An 18,881-nucleotide genomic window follows, 5' to 3' on the forward strand; every position below is an offset into this window, starting at 1 on the left:
ACTTAAAATACATCGAACCTAATGTAAGCGCCATCTCTGTCAGAGGAAATGAACCTGTTTATCTCATTGCTCTATTGGTAATTTTGAAGAGCTTATCAATTCTTACGACTCGATAACGTTGAAAACAATTAAATTCAGTTGAATTAATTGTTCTTGTTAAATATTCAATTAGTGTCTAAATATGAATAAATGTTTTTCTAAAATAATTTCGGTTTTAAACTTGTTGAAACGAGCTACAGAGTGCGAGGAGTAGCATAGCATGTACTACTCTGATAGGGAGAGTTTGTCAATTGTTTGATTTTGTTTCGGATTGCGAGTATATACATAAACAAAAATGATTCTGTCCACTTTGCAATTTGCAGTAGGATCCTTAACAAGAAGTACGATATTGTCTAATGGGAAATTTATGGTATTACCGTATTTGAAATTCACTAATGTTCGAGATTTTCACATAACCTCAAATACTATGAGGGAATTTCGAATTGGAAATCAAAAAGTAAGAGCTAGTGGATCAGGGAAACGTGTAATTATGGAAGGAGAAACAACAACTGATATAGCTAGTATAAATGAATCGTAAATATTTAATTTCATACTGCACGAGCATCACATTTACATCATAGCTTTGTGTAATATGTTGTATCTTCTTGTAGATAGCTACGCATATTAGTCTAATATAATGTTTACAAAATGTCTATTTCAGGAAATTATTTCCTAATGCTTCTACGCCGTATGAGCTCTTTGATGGTATAAAATACGATCACTTACATATTATTAATGTTAAGTCAACTCCTAACAACACAATAATGTCACTTACTGATCATAAAGGAAAGTTTTATTATAGAAATATTGTTTCATTGATATCATTTGTATAATTCTATCGTAATCAGTGATATTTTTATAGGAATGGGAAAGATGTTACATTCGGCTGGAATAGAAGGTTTTAAAAATACAAAGAAGGGTACTAACATTGCAGCGCAACAAGCTGCAATTACATTTGGAACAGTAAGAAAAATTTCTTGATATGTTTACTCAAATTTTCGTAACTTTTTATGTTCTTTTAACGTGCTGTATATTTTCATAGCGTATTCTTAAAAGTGGTATCAAGATAGTCAGATTGAGAGTACAGGGAATTGGACCCGGCAGAATGGTAGGTGAAATGCATAAGTTAAATCTTTTTGTCAAAATATACAAAATATTTTAAAAAGGTAGGGTCAACCTTTAACAACGTATAGTATCCTTCAAAAAAAGTAAAATGGCCTATCTCAAATTTTTTGAACATTTTGCGTGTATATTCTTTCAATGACTATTTTTACATCCATTCAGGGTGCTATAAAAGGTCTTCAGCTATCAAACCTACAAGTTGTTTCTATCACAGACGACACTAGAGTATCGTGGAACCCTCAAAGACCAAGGAAACAAAGAAGAATATAATTTGTGATATGTATTATGATGTATTCGATGGATCAATTCGTATTAAAATGTAAATTTTGTATATAATTACGTGTTAATTATATTATTAAATTACAATACTTTCGTGGCAGTTTGATTATAATATATAATATCTTATCTGATATAATTGCAATACAAGTATTGACTAGATAAAGAGACGAATTTCATAAATTATTTATGCTTACAACAATGGCTTCGCTAAATTTAATTAATAACTTTATTCTATAAATCTATATAGTCTTGTTGCGATCAACGAAATTTGTATTACAAATCACGTCTTATACTTTATATTAGTTTTCTACATCTATCTTTTAAAGTAAGTTTTTAATAATTTAAGAATCTCCATTAAGACTAATTCAAGCATCGGTTTCTAGCTTCGAAATTTCTTCAACGAAAAGAATACGTTACATATTTGACAAGATCGATCTTCTTATGCTACTTCGATCTTTCTCTTTAAATACACGAAGAGAAAATGCGTTTCGAAGTCTATACAGACCATTGCGCGGAAAGTGAAGCGAATGGAAAGCTTCGAGTTTCGTTTCATCGTACGTGTTGCGTGATCCAGGGTATGTATTCCGAGACTCTAGTGTATACACCTGGAAGTCGTGGTCGAGCGCAACCCACTCCTGATGAGACCACCCCCACCACCATTATGTTACCATCGGCTTGACTTCCGATCATCAAAGGTCCACCACTATCAGCCTACGAGAAAATACAATTATATTTACATATGTCTACAGGAAATACAAAATTTCTCTCCTTCCAATTTTATTCTATGAAGTCAGGATAACATTTATCTGTGTCCTCGATATAGACACAGTGTCTCCGATACAGAAAATCTTTTAATCGTTATGTTTAGCAATTACGTATCGCACGAGTAATTTTAATGCGTCGTCTTAGCATACGATAATCATCCATTGCATAAACACGGCCGACCAAACGTAAAGCGGCGCGATAACAGGGTCCTGTTCAACGAAGTAGAAGGCGGCCGTCAAATGACCCGCGAACAGAATCGTAAATCCGCGATGAAACGTATCGAGTTGGAAATAGCGGCGCGTACCACTTTTCCCGCAGTTACCCGTTCTGATAATTACGTCATACCAGACCGCAATATTTTGTCAACATATTTTTTGACCGTTTTCAATCCCTCTCGCTCCCCCCTTTTCGCTGTCCCTCTGGCTGTTTTGTGGTCGAACGATTCAGTCCGGTGGCGGAGACTCGGCCCAATCCCTGCCTGTTAATTCAACCTGCGTACGCATCTATGCGAGCAGCCGGATATTTATCGAAATTCGTGTCGTGGTTGTTGGCCAGGACGTGAATTTCGTATACGAACGAGTGACACGCGACCCTCCGTTTAACTAGTTGCACGTGAATGGCAGAAAAATCGATACACGCAGCTAGTTTTCTACGTATAAACTAGGGATAAATACGAGACGATTTCACTTACCCAGCAAGAGTCGCGGCCACCTTCTTCGTGGCCGGCGCACATTTGCTTCGACTCGACGCGGGTCGACTTTCCCTGACTCGCGTACCATTCGCGACATACGTTGTTCTCGATCACGCGAACCTCCACTTTCTGCAACACGTCCGCTCGTTTATCTGCAAGACAAAATAGAACGAGCTTTTGATAAAGCGGCTACGTGGAATCGGTTTTAATCGGACACGATTGTCGAGTGCTTGAAATCTACGTTTATCTCTTTGCTTTCGGTTGGCTCTTTTGTCTTTCGACTATATGTATATGACATAGTTTACTATTTATTGCTTTAATCATTGGAAATTTATTGCTTGGCAGAAGCTACATTGGTCGCCATACGTATCATATCGATCGTATATCTAATATTGCAAAGCAATATTTGAAGATCGAAAGATAGGAAAACTCTCAGTGACACGAGATCGGTATCAGAGGTTGAAAAATATCGCCTATTTAAAAATCTTAGTTTACTGAAATGACGCGTAATCAGCGTAGGAAGTTTTCTATAAACGAGGTGTGGTAATATCGATAGATATTTCAGAAATAATAAAAGTAACAAAAAGTACGTAGAACGATTAAAGCTACGTAACATTTTCACACTTAAAGGGTAGTCGATGGTTCTTGGTAATATTGGATAAATTAAAACTAAAATTAAGAAACTAAATTAAGCGTAATCTACGTCACGACCGTAATCATATATTACGAGGCAAGGGATCGAAATTAATTTTGTTCATTCTCAAAGTTTTAACGTAGCAAGTTTCAATATCAATAAAAATACCAAGCAAACCATCGGTATATTTTTCTGCATTCCCTTTAGAAAATTTCCATTGCTCTGGAACGCGTATCGTGGAACGCGTTCGAATCGAGCAAATTTTACCGAGGGCGCTTTTAGGTGAAAGTTCGACTCGATCTCTTAGCGCCATTAATTTCGGGCAGCGAGCAGGAACTTTGGTGAAACGCGATTTCGACCAAGGTAGAATTCGCTTACTTAGTCGTTCGTGGAAAACTTCGGTGGCACACCTGTTCTACTTCCGTGCCCCTTACAATATCATTATCGAAAACAAATAGACTATGGCAACGTAACAAATTTTTGCTCCCTTTGTTCGTATTTAATGCGCCGATAAAATCATTGGTTCGCTGGAAAATCCACTTTGTAACAGCCTGGTAGCAGAAGCAGCGATTTTCTCGCCAAGTTACAGTCGATTTTATATCCCATTAATCCGATGAAACGCCAAGTAATTAACGTCAACGACTCTCAGTTCTCGAGCGAATTACCGGGCAAAAGGAAGAGGCAAGGAAGAGGGGATGAAGTGGAATTATTTACTTACATTTGGACCTGTCTTCGCCGAACCAACCCCATCCAGCAGCCTTGGCGAGTTCCCCGCCGAAGGCGCTATACCCTGGTTTCCCTGTGGCCACAGGTAAACAGGCGGGTTTCACGCTCTCCGACCAAGCGATTGGCCTTGCAAGTTCCAGAAGGGCAATATCGTCCACGTATTTTCCGCACTTGTGGCCAGAGTGCAGGATAACGTTCGTCACTCTCTCTTCCTTCGACGCTGGCACTTCCGGCCCCTTCAGATTGTACTCGCCGAGGCTGATCCGTAATTGACCGGTGGGGATTATAGAACTCCCTCTGAATCAAAAGCGAAGGATATTTATCGTTCGTTAAATCGTCGATACAGACTGCCTTGAGTGTAATATTTATATAGTATATTTTATTTAGGAAGAAGGGAAATTTCACGAAGGTCTGAGAAAATGATGCTTCTATGGAAAATTGCAGACGCAACGGCACGGAATACCGAAGTATGCCTGGTACTTGTTACGATATTTCTTAACGGAGAAACAAGTAGGTGAAATAAATCTTTGCCTCGGTTCCATTTCCTTCATTCTATCCACAAAAATACGAACGTTGGCAGTGTGGTAATGACGAAGAAGGATCGATACGATAATTATTTAAATTACTCGAAATACTCGCGATACTTGGTAAATTATTTAATCTCTTTAACGCGATGATAACTCCGAAGCGTTCCAAGGAAGCACATTCTCTATTTTGTCCCATATCCTATCCCAAAACGTACACGTTACGCGCTACTTCCTTAAACTCGCATCCTCTAAATCCTTACGCTTTAAAGCTTCCAAAGAACGTCTGTTTGAAAAACGACGAGTTATAACTTCCACTTTACACGCATTACGGATACATGTAGGCCAAGTAGGACAAATAGCTGGGTATTCTGCCCGTTTCCGCACCGCAAGGAGTCAAAGTCCAGTAACGATGCCGGCAAGTAATCATCGTGAAAGTTAAGTGCACGAGAAACCAGGAGGTATAAATGTGCGAAATAAAGGCAGCATTCTATATTCTTCGTTTTACGTTCTTTTCCACTAACGTTTCTTCTATTTCTTTCATTCCCCTCGATGTTTCTAAAGTAACGGAACAACTCCTTCGTGGCCTTTGCTCGCGATTATTTAACCGAAAGTTTCGCTCCTCGCTGTAGCAACGCTTCGATATTGGTATTCGAACGGCCTCCAAATGTAGCGGTTTCGCTTAATTAATTGGTCAACGCGGCTTCCGAATAATTAATGAAATTATAACAGTTTTCGTGCCGCCCTCTGCTACAAACGAGAGAGCACGAGAAGATGTCTCGTCCCAGTTTCTTCGTTGCCTTGATTCCACCGACTCGCGGATGGCGCAATCACATTCGAGTCGTTTCCCAAGTTTCAAGGTTCGTCTCTTTTTACAAAGACAACCCTCTGTTTTAATGGACCCTTCCATCTTCGTCGAGGCGGTCCCATTGTTCCGGCACCCGTTGTGGATTATACGATTTAGCACGGATGCATCATCGTAGTTACTCCCTGCCCTTATCATCGCACCCCTTCCAATTAAAATGCACCGCTGGCTAAACGCTGAATCGCGCCACCGGTTAAGGGGAGTGGCCTTTTTAACTGGCAACTCGGCCATTAATCGTACCGTTAATTCGCTTGTAAACTGGTGTGCGCGAGGAGGACGGTTGCCGAGTATTTCGCGGTGAACTTTGTTTCTCTTCGTATCGATTTAGTCGATAATGCACAACTTGTTATTTATTCTCTTTTTTACAGTTTTGCTCGAAGCATCGTCGAAATATTATTACACGATGTTCCGATGAATAATAACGACGAACGGATCTTTGTATCGTTACGTATCTGAAATTCTTCGGTCTGTCTGTGACCATTTTTTCCCATTTCTTGCTTTTCCCCCTCTCGCGATAACTTAACAAATAATTCTCTTTCACGCGTAGAACCGCATTAACGAAATTTATTTCGGCCGTTTCCGTGAACGATAAAGAAAACGCGGACAATGGTCGGAGTCGGATATATTTTCACGATCTCGCGCTAGCTGGTAACATTTTGTCATGCGTTTTGCATGGCCGCTAGCAATTACCGAGTGGTCTGTAATCTACACGCAATCATGGTTTACAACGCCGAAGCTCCGTTGGATTCTCTCTATGGCCACCCTGTCCAGTTTCAACCCCTTCCTCCGTCATCTCCTCTCTCTCTCTCTCTCTCTTCTCTCTTTCCATTTCCCTCCCTCCCTCCCTCCCTCCCTCTCTCTCTCTCTCTCTCTCTCTCTCTATCTGTTTCTCCGTGTCTCTCTGTATCGTTCTGTTTCTGTTATATAGTCGACGAAGACAAAGATAGAGAACGCCTACACGTTTCATCGCGCAACACCACTGTCTCGACGTTTAATTACACCTGCATGGACACTGTTCCACATAAATCTCCGCGCTGTATCCGCGAGAAAAAAGAATTACGAATATTTTCGAAATCCTCTCTCGATTTTAGCCAGTGATTGGAAGAGTTTCCAGGATCCTATTACGATGCTTCGTGTGCGATTCCCTTTAAATGAGAAGCGTGGAAATTACTTTTAAATTGAACCACTGACACATTCTGCCCCTTTTTGCGACCCTTTTTTCTTTTCATTTTAACATATAATACCGTGCTTTAAACATCGATTCTTAAAATCCTATCGAATCGATATCGACATTTACAATCTACGCGTATAGTCGCTATATTTCTATTCTTTGTATTTTACCGGCTGGTATTTCAAATTCTATGATAAATTCTTGTCGCGATATAATACGTATTTTCGGCGAAAACGATAATTCGCGAAATGTAGACCAAAATATATTCTACGTGCCGATCAAACGAAGAGCGGTGTATCATCGATAACCTATTGCATAATTAATCGCAGACAATTCCGCGAATATGGGGAAAAGGTCGTTGTTAACAACGCGAGCGATTCGATCGATCGTTTAAATAATCTCGTTTGGCCGATCAGTCTGTTAATCGTTCGACAAGAATTCTATTGAATCGTATAAGTGTACACCATCGAAACGATTCTTCGTAACGTTATTATTTTCCCTTAAACGCGCCCCGTTAATCGTTCGTATAAACGATAGCAACGTCGTGTTATGCAACCGTTGAAGGATTGATTCGCGTATCCACACAAACACACATCTCCGGCCAGGACAGAAACGTTTTTCACTCTGGCATTTAATAAAAGGCCGCCTCTTGACTCTATTTGGCGACAGTGTTTACGCGAGTAAATAGCGGCACAGCAGTTTTTAACTTGACACAACGCTCTTTGCGTTTCCATTCGACTCGCTCGTTCGCCGGAAAAATACGCTCGAGGTTTCATTTAAAATGTAATCGTCGCTCCAATTAACATCGATATCGTGTCCCGCGCGCATATACGACCGCAGGGAACGACGGGACACCGGCAAACGACACACGGTCCCGTCGTTTTATATAATTTTAACGAAGTGATTGGCCGTTTATCCGGCCATTCGATAATCACAAAGCCAGACAGCAAGTCAGAGAAACACGTTTGTCCTGTTAACGGTCCTCGATATTTCACCACGTAGGCATTATTCTCCTATACGTATCTATATGCGCGTACGAATGTACATTGCGGTTTGAAAGTATCCGGATATCTGCTTACTCTTCACGAGATCCATTTTCATTATAAAGTTATCTATATTATTAACAAATTCTTTATTCTCGGACTGTTCGCTATTTAAAGTACAAGGCAGACTCGGAAGATTCTATTAAACTGATGGAGAGACTTTCGACGTTAGTCCAATCAATGATATTTAAATAGAAAATGTATGTAATAGTATTTCTAGCGAAGAGTAAAGTACGTTATTTAGATTTATAGTCATAAAAGTAGCAAGTGTTGCTAATTACTAAATCGTTACTACGATACGCAATTGGGTGAAAATTTCCCTTCGTATTCGACCCCGATTTATCTTTAATTCATCCGATCTTATCCGTTTTATGTTACGATGATTCCGAACGTTTGTAATCTTTTTTCTCCGAAAGAATGTTTCGCGGGAAAGTGACATGATAAAAATAGGTGTAGCGCGACGTTGGAATTTCGTAGTATTCCCTTTCCTCTTTTCTTCCCTTTTATACCCCTCTTTTTGTTTTCTTTTTTCCTGACACGTTACGTAATTTCTAGAGAGGCGCGCATTAAACTTTTTATCCTTTCGCCGAGCGTGATGATTTTTGCAAACTACAGAGCGTAATCGCCGCCGCGCGCAACACGCGGATTTCTAGGTTTTTAAATCTGGCACAGATTTGCATAGATTGCACGGATGGATTAAGTGGATTATGACGCAATAACTTGCGGCGCTTTTTTGAGGCAACTTCGTTCTTAAAAAATTGGACCACTTGGGTCGAACTTTCAAGTGATAGTTTCCTCCAATTTCTCTTTAGTTTTGCGCCTGCAAATATAGTGATATTTCTCGCTTATACGATTCGTTATTCACAAAAAAGATACAAACGAGACGATTTTCTGTCATCCACATTTTCCTCTATAATCATTTTCCAATTGCTCCAAATCCGATTATTCGTCGTTGCCAATCTTCTTTCGAGGATGAATGAAAAATTATCCAAAATGAAGCTATAGAATTTTATCTTGATAAAAACAGACGCCTTGCGATAACATAATTTTTTAACATAGTTCCTTGTGTTTCGACGCACTTGTTTCAAGTCGCACGTGCGTTTTTATGTTCTCAGAAAAAACGTTTTCGACTGATCAAGAAGGATCTCTTAGGTCTCTTACAGCTTTTTAGAGGTCGCAAAGCTCACTATCGTGACTTTATCAGGGCAGAGATTTATTTCTTATCAAAAGTACGAACCAAGACTTGTAAGCTTTCGTACGAGTACATCGAAACACGAAGGACTATGTTAAAAAATTGTCTGTTGCTCTTACTGAAATTGCGAATAATTACTACTTGGTTCTCGTTATCTTTCGTTAATTATTCCGCAAATTCGAAGAACGAATCGCACTCTATCGTATTTATGTATTAAAGAATATCCGTTTTTACGATACTCGTGGCGAATGCATTCGTAACGATACATTTGCATGCTGAAAAATGAACACTGTTTCCGGCGGACGAGGTTTAACCGCGTGGCTATCGAATACCACCATTCAATCGTCGAGATCGGATCGGAATAATTACAGCTACGTTTGTTGGACAAGATGGTTGCTTGCGTTTCGCTGACATTTTAGTAGCGATATCAAAAACGGTAGAAAATTTTGGCACACACGGGCGCCACTGTGAATATCGTTTCGCGATAAGATCTCTCTCTCTCTCATTCTCTCTTGCACCCTATAGCGGTGCTCGTAGATTCGATTACAGGGAACAATGGGCAGCTTTCCATGAAGAAACAGTCGGTTTTCTGCCATGAATATTTTCGATGGCAACCTGCATATTGATTACGCGAACACCGCGTACACCGGCATTATTGCAAAGAATGGGGGTATAAACTATCCGGCCGATCGATATTGTAATGCTTTGAAATTTAGGTACTCCTTTTTTCGTTGTTTTTTACGAACTGTCGGGGAAACGAGTTTCTAAATCGAATGGACCGAGCGATTTATTTTGAATTTATAAATAATCGAGCCATATTGTAAAAATATTCAGGGTATTGAATATTGGGTAGTCTTCTAGGTAACAGTGTTCTTTTAAAAGTAAAATTCGATGTTTGAAAGGAATGGAATTTTTATTTCTATAATCATCTTTCCCCGATAATTCTTCGTCCCTTTTTCTTTCTCTGTGTTTTAATATTTGTATTATTTAAAAAGAGATCAGTCCGACAATAATATCGAGGAATCTCGAAGAATCCGACGAACGCAGAATTTCCGAACGATCGATGATGTATCATTCGACGAAATTAATTCTTACGTAGAAGATATTCATTCGCTCTAATTTAAAAATGTCAATTTTATATAGTGCGAAATAAACTTCATTTACTGGTACATATAACATTAGATATATGTATAGAACACTTGACATAATATTTGAACATAACAACGAAGCTTGTTTTATTGATAATCTATCTATAAATAAGTGATTGCTTGAAAACAAATATAACACCGCGAAACGGTGGAATGAAATGCACCGTGTATTTGCTGTGCATCTGTATTTAAGTCGTACATTTCAATCGGTAGAAACAGTGATATACAAACCCTGTTGCATAATACCTCACAATTTCGTAATTAATAATTAACTAAATATCGAACCCATTAAATTATTTATTAAATTGTCGATTAATTAATAAACTCGTGTACGTATGTAGAATAGAGGATGCATAGTATACTCACGAACACAGGCAATGGGCTGCAGTCAGGACGAATCTTGAATTAAGTATGGTACCGCCGCAAAAGTGTCCGCCTTTTCTGCTTATGCTCACCATCCAAGGGAATTCGTGAGGAATTGCATTTTGTCCTCCAACGAGTCTCGCCGTACGTGTGGCAATGTTTCCTTGACCGCAAGGGACATCGGCGACTGTTATTGCAAACATCGTATTGCTTCGTTAACATCCGATAGAAAACAACTGCAGTCGGACGGAAAAAAGAAGGACATGGAACGGGAAGTTCGGTAAATTTTCTATGAAATGGTGATTAATAATTTAGTCGTCTTGATTTCTTGAATTTTTGTCAAAAGTTAATGAACGATTTAAAAGCTATTCTTTGATATTTCAAAATCCAAGAACACGACGAACATTAGGTGACATTCTTTTATTTCAGCGATGAAGACCTTTTTTAATCGTTCCATCTTTCTATATTTCGTCCGAGTGCGTATAATTCGCGAAATTAGAAAGGGATTAAAAAGTCTAAACCTCATCTTCGTCGCAATTAAGTGGAATTACGAGAACAATTTACAATTAAAGGGAAAATGGTCTGAAAAAGTTGCGACCATCGAAGAACCCGAGTTCCCGGTTTCTCCGGTTTTTTCATTAATCGTGCTCGTACACGAGAGCGCCAGGAAAGTTCGTTTCGACTTTTATCAAAAATAATCACCCGGTAAGCGAGGTGTTCATTAACGCCGAACCAAATCCTGTTTCGGTCGCATCTTTTATGAAAATGGCGTGCGTTTACATAGTATGTAGGAAGAAAAAAAAATCGTTTAATTGGATCGTTGGATGGTCATTCGAATCTAAATAATTTCAGCAATTAAGCGAGTCGAGAATTTATAAATCTCGTTTCTTTGAATTTAACGAAAATCCACGATGTATTGATTCTGTTCATTTTAAATCTTTCTAATACGTGTTCTGTACCACTTAATTCAGGACTCTACTTATTGAAATATTCCTGAAAATTTATCAGCTAAAAAAAGACACAAATGAGCAGTACCACGAAGAGAATATTTAAATACCTCTTTCTATATATAACACCGTGCGAAAATATCTCCTCGCGATACGATATAGCTGTCATCATAAAGTCTCTATAAGGGATGGTCTGAGACTTGTACCCAAAGTTTCCTTCGACAGCGATAGCAATAGCAGTAACGGATAATCACGCATGAAACGAAAATTCCGCTAGAAATTCCGGGTCTTAATCTTCGTACGCTCTACCGATCTGTACCTATGCGCTCCTTTCTCCTAAAACTAATCTATAAAACGGGCAACATCTTCAAATCCTCCGACAGGATTTGGACGGTGGGAGGGTCAGGTTAAAACCGCGAACGAGACGTGTCCATCTAGTGATGTACAAGCGTTTAATTGAAAGCTGAAGCAGCGCGTACAGCGGAATGTTAACCGATTCAAGAGGAACCAGCCGCTGACGGCACCGTTACTGGCATCGCGCGAATTTAATGCCCCGAGCAGATAGGGATAGATACGGCGGATCTGTCACCGCAATCCCTGCGACATCCCTCCGCTCCCTCCACCAGAATCACTCCCTACCCTTCGCGTTTCCCCTCTCGTTTCACGCCTCGGCTGATTAATTGGACCTCTACGTCTGCACCACCGATCCCACCCACTCTGGTTTCGGGGTCTCCCTTCGACACTGCAGTTTCCAGCCCCTTTCTCTACTTCCGCTCCCTCTCTCGCGATGCCTCTTCTCTTCTCTGCTCGCCTCGATGTCACTCGAATTACGGGAAGAAGACAGAGAACGAAGGTTGCACAGAGGGAGGGGGTGGGTTGGGGTGGTGGTGGGCAGAGAACAGGCATAGAATTCGAAGTCACCTCTATTCGGAAACGCGTAATAGATATGTCAAAAGCAGGCTATGAACATGGTCATGATAATATGCTGATGCCTTCGCCCCCGCCATCGGCGACTTCCCCTTTGGCTCGTTTATCCACCTCCTCCTCTTCCCTGTCGCTGATTTCGTTCACAGTTTGGGCTAGGCCTCTTTTTTTCTCTTCCTCTTCTGCCCTTTCTATCCGACGATGGTCGAATGGACAGGTTGGAGATTCTTTCTCGAGTCTTTTGTGTGGATTCTGGCGGCTGCAGGTGGCAGCGGATGGGGTTATTTTAACGGCTGGAAAAACCCGGATCGCGGCGCAGAGGCTCGTGGGAAGAAAGGGAACCCTTTCGGTTTGCTTTGATTCGCTTCTTTTTTCCGGTTTCCCTTTCAAGTGGTTTCATGCCGATTTAAATTGTTGCCAATGCGTTTTGAATGGCTCGAGTGAGTTTGACAGCCATTCTTCCAGTAAATGCGCTGTAGTTTCGACGAATAGGGTTGATTAGGAGAATATCGTAATACTTTGAACAATACTACGTGATATAGTATACTTACGATTATCTATAAATCGAATACATATGTATATATTAACGTTGAAAATGTATTTTAAAGCAAATAAACGAAATGAATAATTTTATGGTTTTAACGATTATTTATTACGTATTCAACGGATAGAATAGCTTTCAAAAATATATTTGATGTTTCTTTGGTACTTTTTCAGACTACGCTCGATGGTTATTCCGTTTACCACTTTATCCGCGTCCTGTCCATATAACGTATTTTATTTGTCCCATAAATATGGAAAAACGTGCTAGTGACGTAAATGACGTGTATCACGATGGTGAACTCGGGCGGGTTAAAATTGGCTACATAAAAAAAGGAGTGTAAAAAAGATGAAAGAGATCGTCGTTTAACAGGCTGATTAGAACTCGTCACGTGACGACCGATATTTTAATCGATCGGAATATTTTTATCAGCATTATACGAAATTTTCATGGGATCCTGTTGGGCTCGCGTTGTTCCGCTGATCACGAAATTCAATAGTATCTAGAAAACGCGAATGTCGAGTCGCATGAGATATGGCAATGTAAAGGATTAATTGAGGCTGTCTAGATCGATGGCAATTTATCTTGATAATTAATTTATCTTGCCACTCGATACATGTCGACATTATAACCGGACGGTTATGAAAATGATTTACGCAGTCGCAATGGAAATATTTCGCTAATATTATTTCCGATCCGCAAATCGAGAGAATCCTCGGAATTTCGAATCGCGAAAGTTGCTACGATTCTACTTTGTAATGGATCATTCGCGTTTCGATATGCAACCGAATTCCGCACTATTATTCTTAATAATACTATAACGCGTAATCGAAATTCATAATCGAACACAGGTGATTATACTTTACCAATCTCTTTCTATGTCTGTGTAAGTTTAAATGCTATCGTACGATGTTTTTAAACACTTATTATTATTTAAATACCTAAACATTTAAGTAAATGTTTAATTACATTTTCTAATCTCCAATTTGTATTAGATCGGAATGCATGAAATGCCTATATGAGTTCATATAACACGTCATACGAATTCTAATTATTCGTGGTATACGATAATGAGGTTTTTATGTCTTCTTTACAAACTCTTTTCAACGTGATCCGTACTCTCATCTATCAAATCCAAACTTCAAAGAAAGTACATCTCACAGACACCAGCTCAATACATACTATTACTCGTTATCAAAATAATAATTTCCAAACTTCTCGCCAAAAAATTCTCCCCAAATTCACTATCATTGCCTCACGTAGCAAAAGTATGTACTAAGGAAATCTGTTTCCCCATGGTGATAAGATGACGAACGTTGGCAACGAATCGGAGAGCAATTTTCAACTCGATATCTCGCGGTCAAGGCGCCACGAAGGCCATTAATCATACGCGCCTCCTAATTACCGTATCCGATCGTTTGAGATTGATTTCAGGAAAGATTTCAGGATGACGCGCGCGACTTGACATACTACTCACCTCCCCCAGCTATTCGCCATCACATCCCGACAATACCACTGTTCGAATCAAAAATCGATGAATTTTCGTTTCTCTAATTTATCGGCAATTACACGTGTGCCCATTAACGTGATTACCTTTCTGTGCGTACGGGCCATTAATTTGTCCCTGGCTATACATCGAATGTTACGCATCGAATGCATAAACCTGACGTTGCCACTGTGTCGCGAGAAATTCGAAAATTGTAGGCCCGCGTGATAATAAATGAATTTCGAACGGCGTTGCCCCGGGCGCAACCTTCGTCAGGTTAAGAACCTCGCGAACGATCGTTGAGGATACATTGGCCTGTTCAAAATTTGTCGAACTAGCGAACTGGTCGAGGTCATACACCGTCTAAGTCAGGCGGCCTTCGACCGGGTTATACACCCATTTTTCTATTCAGCCCGTGTGTGCGTGCCTTCCGCATACGTAAGTCGCGAATAAGCGACGTTAGCAGGCAAAATATCCGCGTTCTATGCCCGTTTCTTCGTGCTATCTTTCATGGAAAATAACGAAACATCGCGAGAAATATTAATATCGTAAATTTATCGAAATTGCAGATTATAAATAAAATTATAGATTCCTCCTGGGCTGTTATGTATTGAAAATTACAAAGTAAATACAGTCATTTTAATTCACGTGTATCCGAGAGGATAGTTTATCGATTGAATTCAAATTATTCGGAACAGCGTGTGTTTCAACGGTTGGCGCGGTTCTGGTTATGAACGTCCGAGATTATGGAAATCCCCGTCTTTCAAAGAGTTCCATGGCGGCGATATTTCAAGACGAATGGATTTAAATTAGAATTCGATTCGTTTTAAGGAGCATTCGCGCGTGACCGGGTTGCAACGGCACAAGTGCATCGTTGCATCCATTTGGTAATGAATGACTCTGAAAATCCAATGTTAAGCTTGTCATTTCGTGTAACTGCAATTTACGCTGCCCTGCCCCTTCGTTCACGCATAGGTTACCGATCGGGGGCTAATGTCGCGGAAAATTGTTACGTTTAATAAATATCGCTCGGATCGATACGGATTTTCGGAGCCTCGGTTATTTTCGATGTGTGCAACTTGATGAAGTCAATCGCAGTTTCATGTTTGCATAGAACTTGATTCGAATATTGTATTGCATATTTGGTGCTCGTGAAACATGCCCGATAAAAATGTAAACAGCGCACGAAATCGAGCAAACAGATTTAAATGGACTTTATCTTGTCTGATTTGAACTTTTACATATGTGCTTTTCTTTTTTCAAATGTATTTACTTTTATGGGTTACGGTCCCTATGTTTCTCGGTCAATGGTTTTCAAATAGTGGTTTCCAAATACTTAAAAAGTCGATATAGTAACGGCGGACGTTGTATTCGGTTTATTAACTTCCCGCGTTCTGTCGTTATTCACAAGCGCTTTCTTTTGCTTCCTATTCGCTTCTGTTTCTTATTTAATACCGTGTTTAGAAAGCTTGCCAACTACTTTTTATATTTACCTACTTTTATATTTTTGCTCAATATTTATATCTTCCAAATATCATCGGAATATTCAGTCGTTAATTAACGAACAGAACTCGTTTAACGCCCAATTAGTTGTCACGATCGAGATATCAATTTTCAACATTGAAATTCGAACTAATAAATTGATAACAATCTCGCCCCCTCGTAACATACCTCCGTTTGAATCAACCTAACTATACCATAAATAAACCTAACGTAGTTGCTCGAAAAGAAAAGTTTCGCGGTAGCAACAAACATAAACTACTCACAATTATTGTATTCCTTGGAGATACAGTGGACAACGGCGACGAGAAACACGAGAGAGGAAAAAATGACGGAAACGTTGCGCGGGACCATGTCTGTTGCGATTTTCGGTGATCGTTTGCCGGTGCACAATGAAAAAGTGTCGCAGTGTCCGGGTATCGGGGCTTCTTTATACGTGGTTCGTTACGATTGCATCTTTCTCGTCGTTCAGTTTCGTTCTTTGTCTCGCCTTCCACCACCCCTTTGCTCGTCACCCGCCTTTCGGAGGCTCGAACATCGAGCAGCCGAGACTCGTGGCCGTCTATCGATACGATTGTCGCGGCGGAAATCCAATGATAATGCGAGTACGAAGCCGAGTCGGCCCCGATGTGATTTTCAAGGTGATTTCTTCACACTTAATACGCCTGGCGACGTGTGTCTTTCGGCGACTGGTCGGTCAAGGGCCAAGGGACAGATGCGTATCGATCACGATGCCATTGAGTCCGCGATTTTATCATCCGTCAAGGACTATATATTTTTCACGCGCACTATTATTTATACATATATATATATATATATATATATATATATATAGATTTTTCAGAATGGTTTCGAGTGGAAAAGTTGACACGTCTGTATATTTTTAGTATACGTATTTGTGAATTTTTTCCCCGGAATAGGAAATTTGTGTTGCTCTCTGAGCCGCAAAGTAACGAATGACACGATGAATTTATGAGTAGAGGATGTTTCATTGATTGTTACGAATGAAAGCTTTTTGCAGTTATGAAAGTTGCAGGTGTATAATTGAACGTACAATCGATCGTAAAATTCATAGCGATTTTTGGTACATTTTTCTATTACGGTATGCGAGATCCGTAGGATGACACAAAAAGAGGAAAATGGTAGTGATATACCGATTGTGAGTCAAGGTTTATGACACTTGACTGGCATGTGTTTTAATATGTAGTAAGTAAATACAGAAACGCGTCTTGAAGTCTTTGTATTTAAACACGGGCTTTAAAGATTATGAATGGCCTGAGCGTTACCACTCAAGTTATGGATTACATATATATATATATGTTATAAATTTGCGGTTTATTTACTTTTATACTGTAATAAAATTATTTCACAAATAATTCATCGCTTTAATAGGTAATTACGTAGAAAATACCTCCTCTGAAAACTCAAGAAACGAGATTAGGATCGGTCTGAAATATTAAGATCTACGAGTCTCATATTCGAAACAAAGTCGGCAAACTAATGCTCTTGTCCACGTTTCTTTTAATTTTCCGCTACTCTCGAAAATGATCCTAATCTTAATTATTTAAGATCTGTTACTACATCGACACGACCTCGTTATATGACAGAATACAATCTTTTCCATAACCTTAGCTTCTTCTTAGATAAAATTAACTAATTACCCGTTCTACCACTAGATGAATATTTAGATACGAAGAATGCCTTTGTCCCTTTCCTTCCGCCATTTATTTGCCCTTGTTAAACATTTTCTAGCCTCCGTGTTCAAACAACATAATACCAGCATTAAGTTGTCCTAACGTTCACGTAATCACATCAAAATTAAAGCTGTTCATGGCGGGTAATCGTATTTCGTGCACGCATACGTTCTCCACGACGTTGTTATCGCCGACAAACGACAATCGGATTATGTGCCTACGAATAATCACTGTGACAGGTGGTCAGGATAATCGGGGGCATGGAAGCTGTTGACCGCGTGCGTTTCGCTGTAGAACGATGCAACATTAGTAGATACAATCTCGTCATTAGATCCAAGCAAAATTTGGCCCATTTCTTGTCATGCTTGTACAAACGATAACGTACGTTCCATTCCGGACGATCGAATCGCACAACGATTCCCGATTGAAAATTTGATCAAATATATTTGGTAATTAGTGGCGATTAATATTTCAATGGTTGAAATTGTGGACCGTGGACTCGTGCAAGTTTTTTGTTAGATAAGGAGGTAAAAGAGGTTTCTTTCGCTCGCGAATCGGTTCTAATCAATCGCCAGCGAAATTGATTACTCCTTAAGAGAATTTTGCTGATTAAGTAAGACGAATTTTACAACTTTTCGGTATAACGAAGCTCCGCGATAGAAGTTCGAAGATAATCTTTCTTCGATTTATGACGAATATCGACGTAAATCATTGGAAAAGTAATTTATCGAATGTAATTCCATTTTTCAAAATGGTGGTGGTCTGTTTTTATTTTCATTTAATTTATTCTCCAAATTTACCAAATTTCTCTAGTACATTTTTGAAAAACTTCCTAACGTTTTTCTATCCAGCCTAAAATTCCACTAGAAATTATGAAAATTTTATCTCCAAACTTATTCGCCCTTAAATAATTGTCTTAAAATATTCTGAATATTTCCAGCCATCAAGAATGCATCACATTTCCATCCTCAGTTGGAAAAATCGTAAAATCTTGGTCACGGAAGTTAAAAAATGGGAAATTTCTAAAACAGCCCTTGTTCTAGAACAACCCTTTTTCGTTAGCTCGGTAGTCACTTCTCAGGGTTCGGTTCACCACGGAGCACACAGGCGAAATCCGCTGCGTGTGCGGTCACGCATGCACACGTGCATACAGCAGCCGGTACGCCACGGGGAATATGAAAGCGAGAGTCACTCGACTGTTACTCCATCCACGTTCCTCTGAACTTG

At 39.6% G+C, this 18,881-nt stretch overlaps 2 protein-coding genes across 2 annotated transcripts; one reads left to right on the top strand and one right to left on the bottom strand.

The window, feature by feature from the left end:
* The first annotated feature begins 68 nt into the window (after window positions 1-68).
* LOC100643390 (30S ribosomal protein S11) lies at window positions 69-1,529 on the top strand. Its single transcript, XM_012318886.3, has 5 exons — window positions 69-573; window positions 701-825; window positions 902-1,002; window positions 1,082-1,147; window positions 1,324-1,529. The coding sequence occupies exons 1-5, from the start codon at window positions 335-337 to the stop codon at window positions 1,429-1,431; spliced, it is 639 nt and encodes a 212-aa protein (XP_012174276.1). The 5' UTR covers window positions 69-334; the 3' UTR covers window positions 1,432-1,529.
* Window positions 564-16,509, bottom strand: LOC100643267 (clotting factor G beta subunit). Its single transcript, XM_048408304.1, has 5 exons — window positions 16,227-16,509; window positions 10,566-10,749; window positions 4,249-4,553; window positions 2,897-3,048; window positions 564-2,151 (listed from the first exon to the last, which is right to left on the bottom strand). The coding sequence occupies exons 1-5, from the start codon at window positions 16,312-16,314 to the stop codon at window positions 1,990-1,992; spliced, it is 891 nt and encodes a 296-aa protein (XP_048264261.1). The 5' UTR covers window positions 16,315-16,509; the 3' UTR covers window positions 564-1,989.
* Window positions 16,510-18,881: the final 2,372 nt, after the last annotated feature.

This window comes from Bombus terrestris, chromosome 1, assembly GCF_910591885.1.
Source record: "Bombus terrestris chromosome 1, iyBomTerr1.2, whole genome shotgun sequence".
In the NCBI taxonomy this organism is placed as follows: Eukaryota; Metazoa; Arthropoda; class Insecta; order Hymenoptera; family Apidae; genus Bombus; species Bombus terrestris.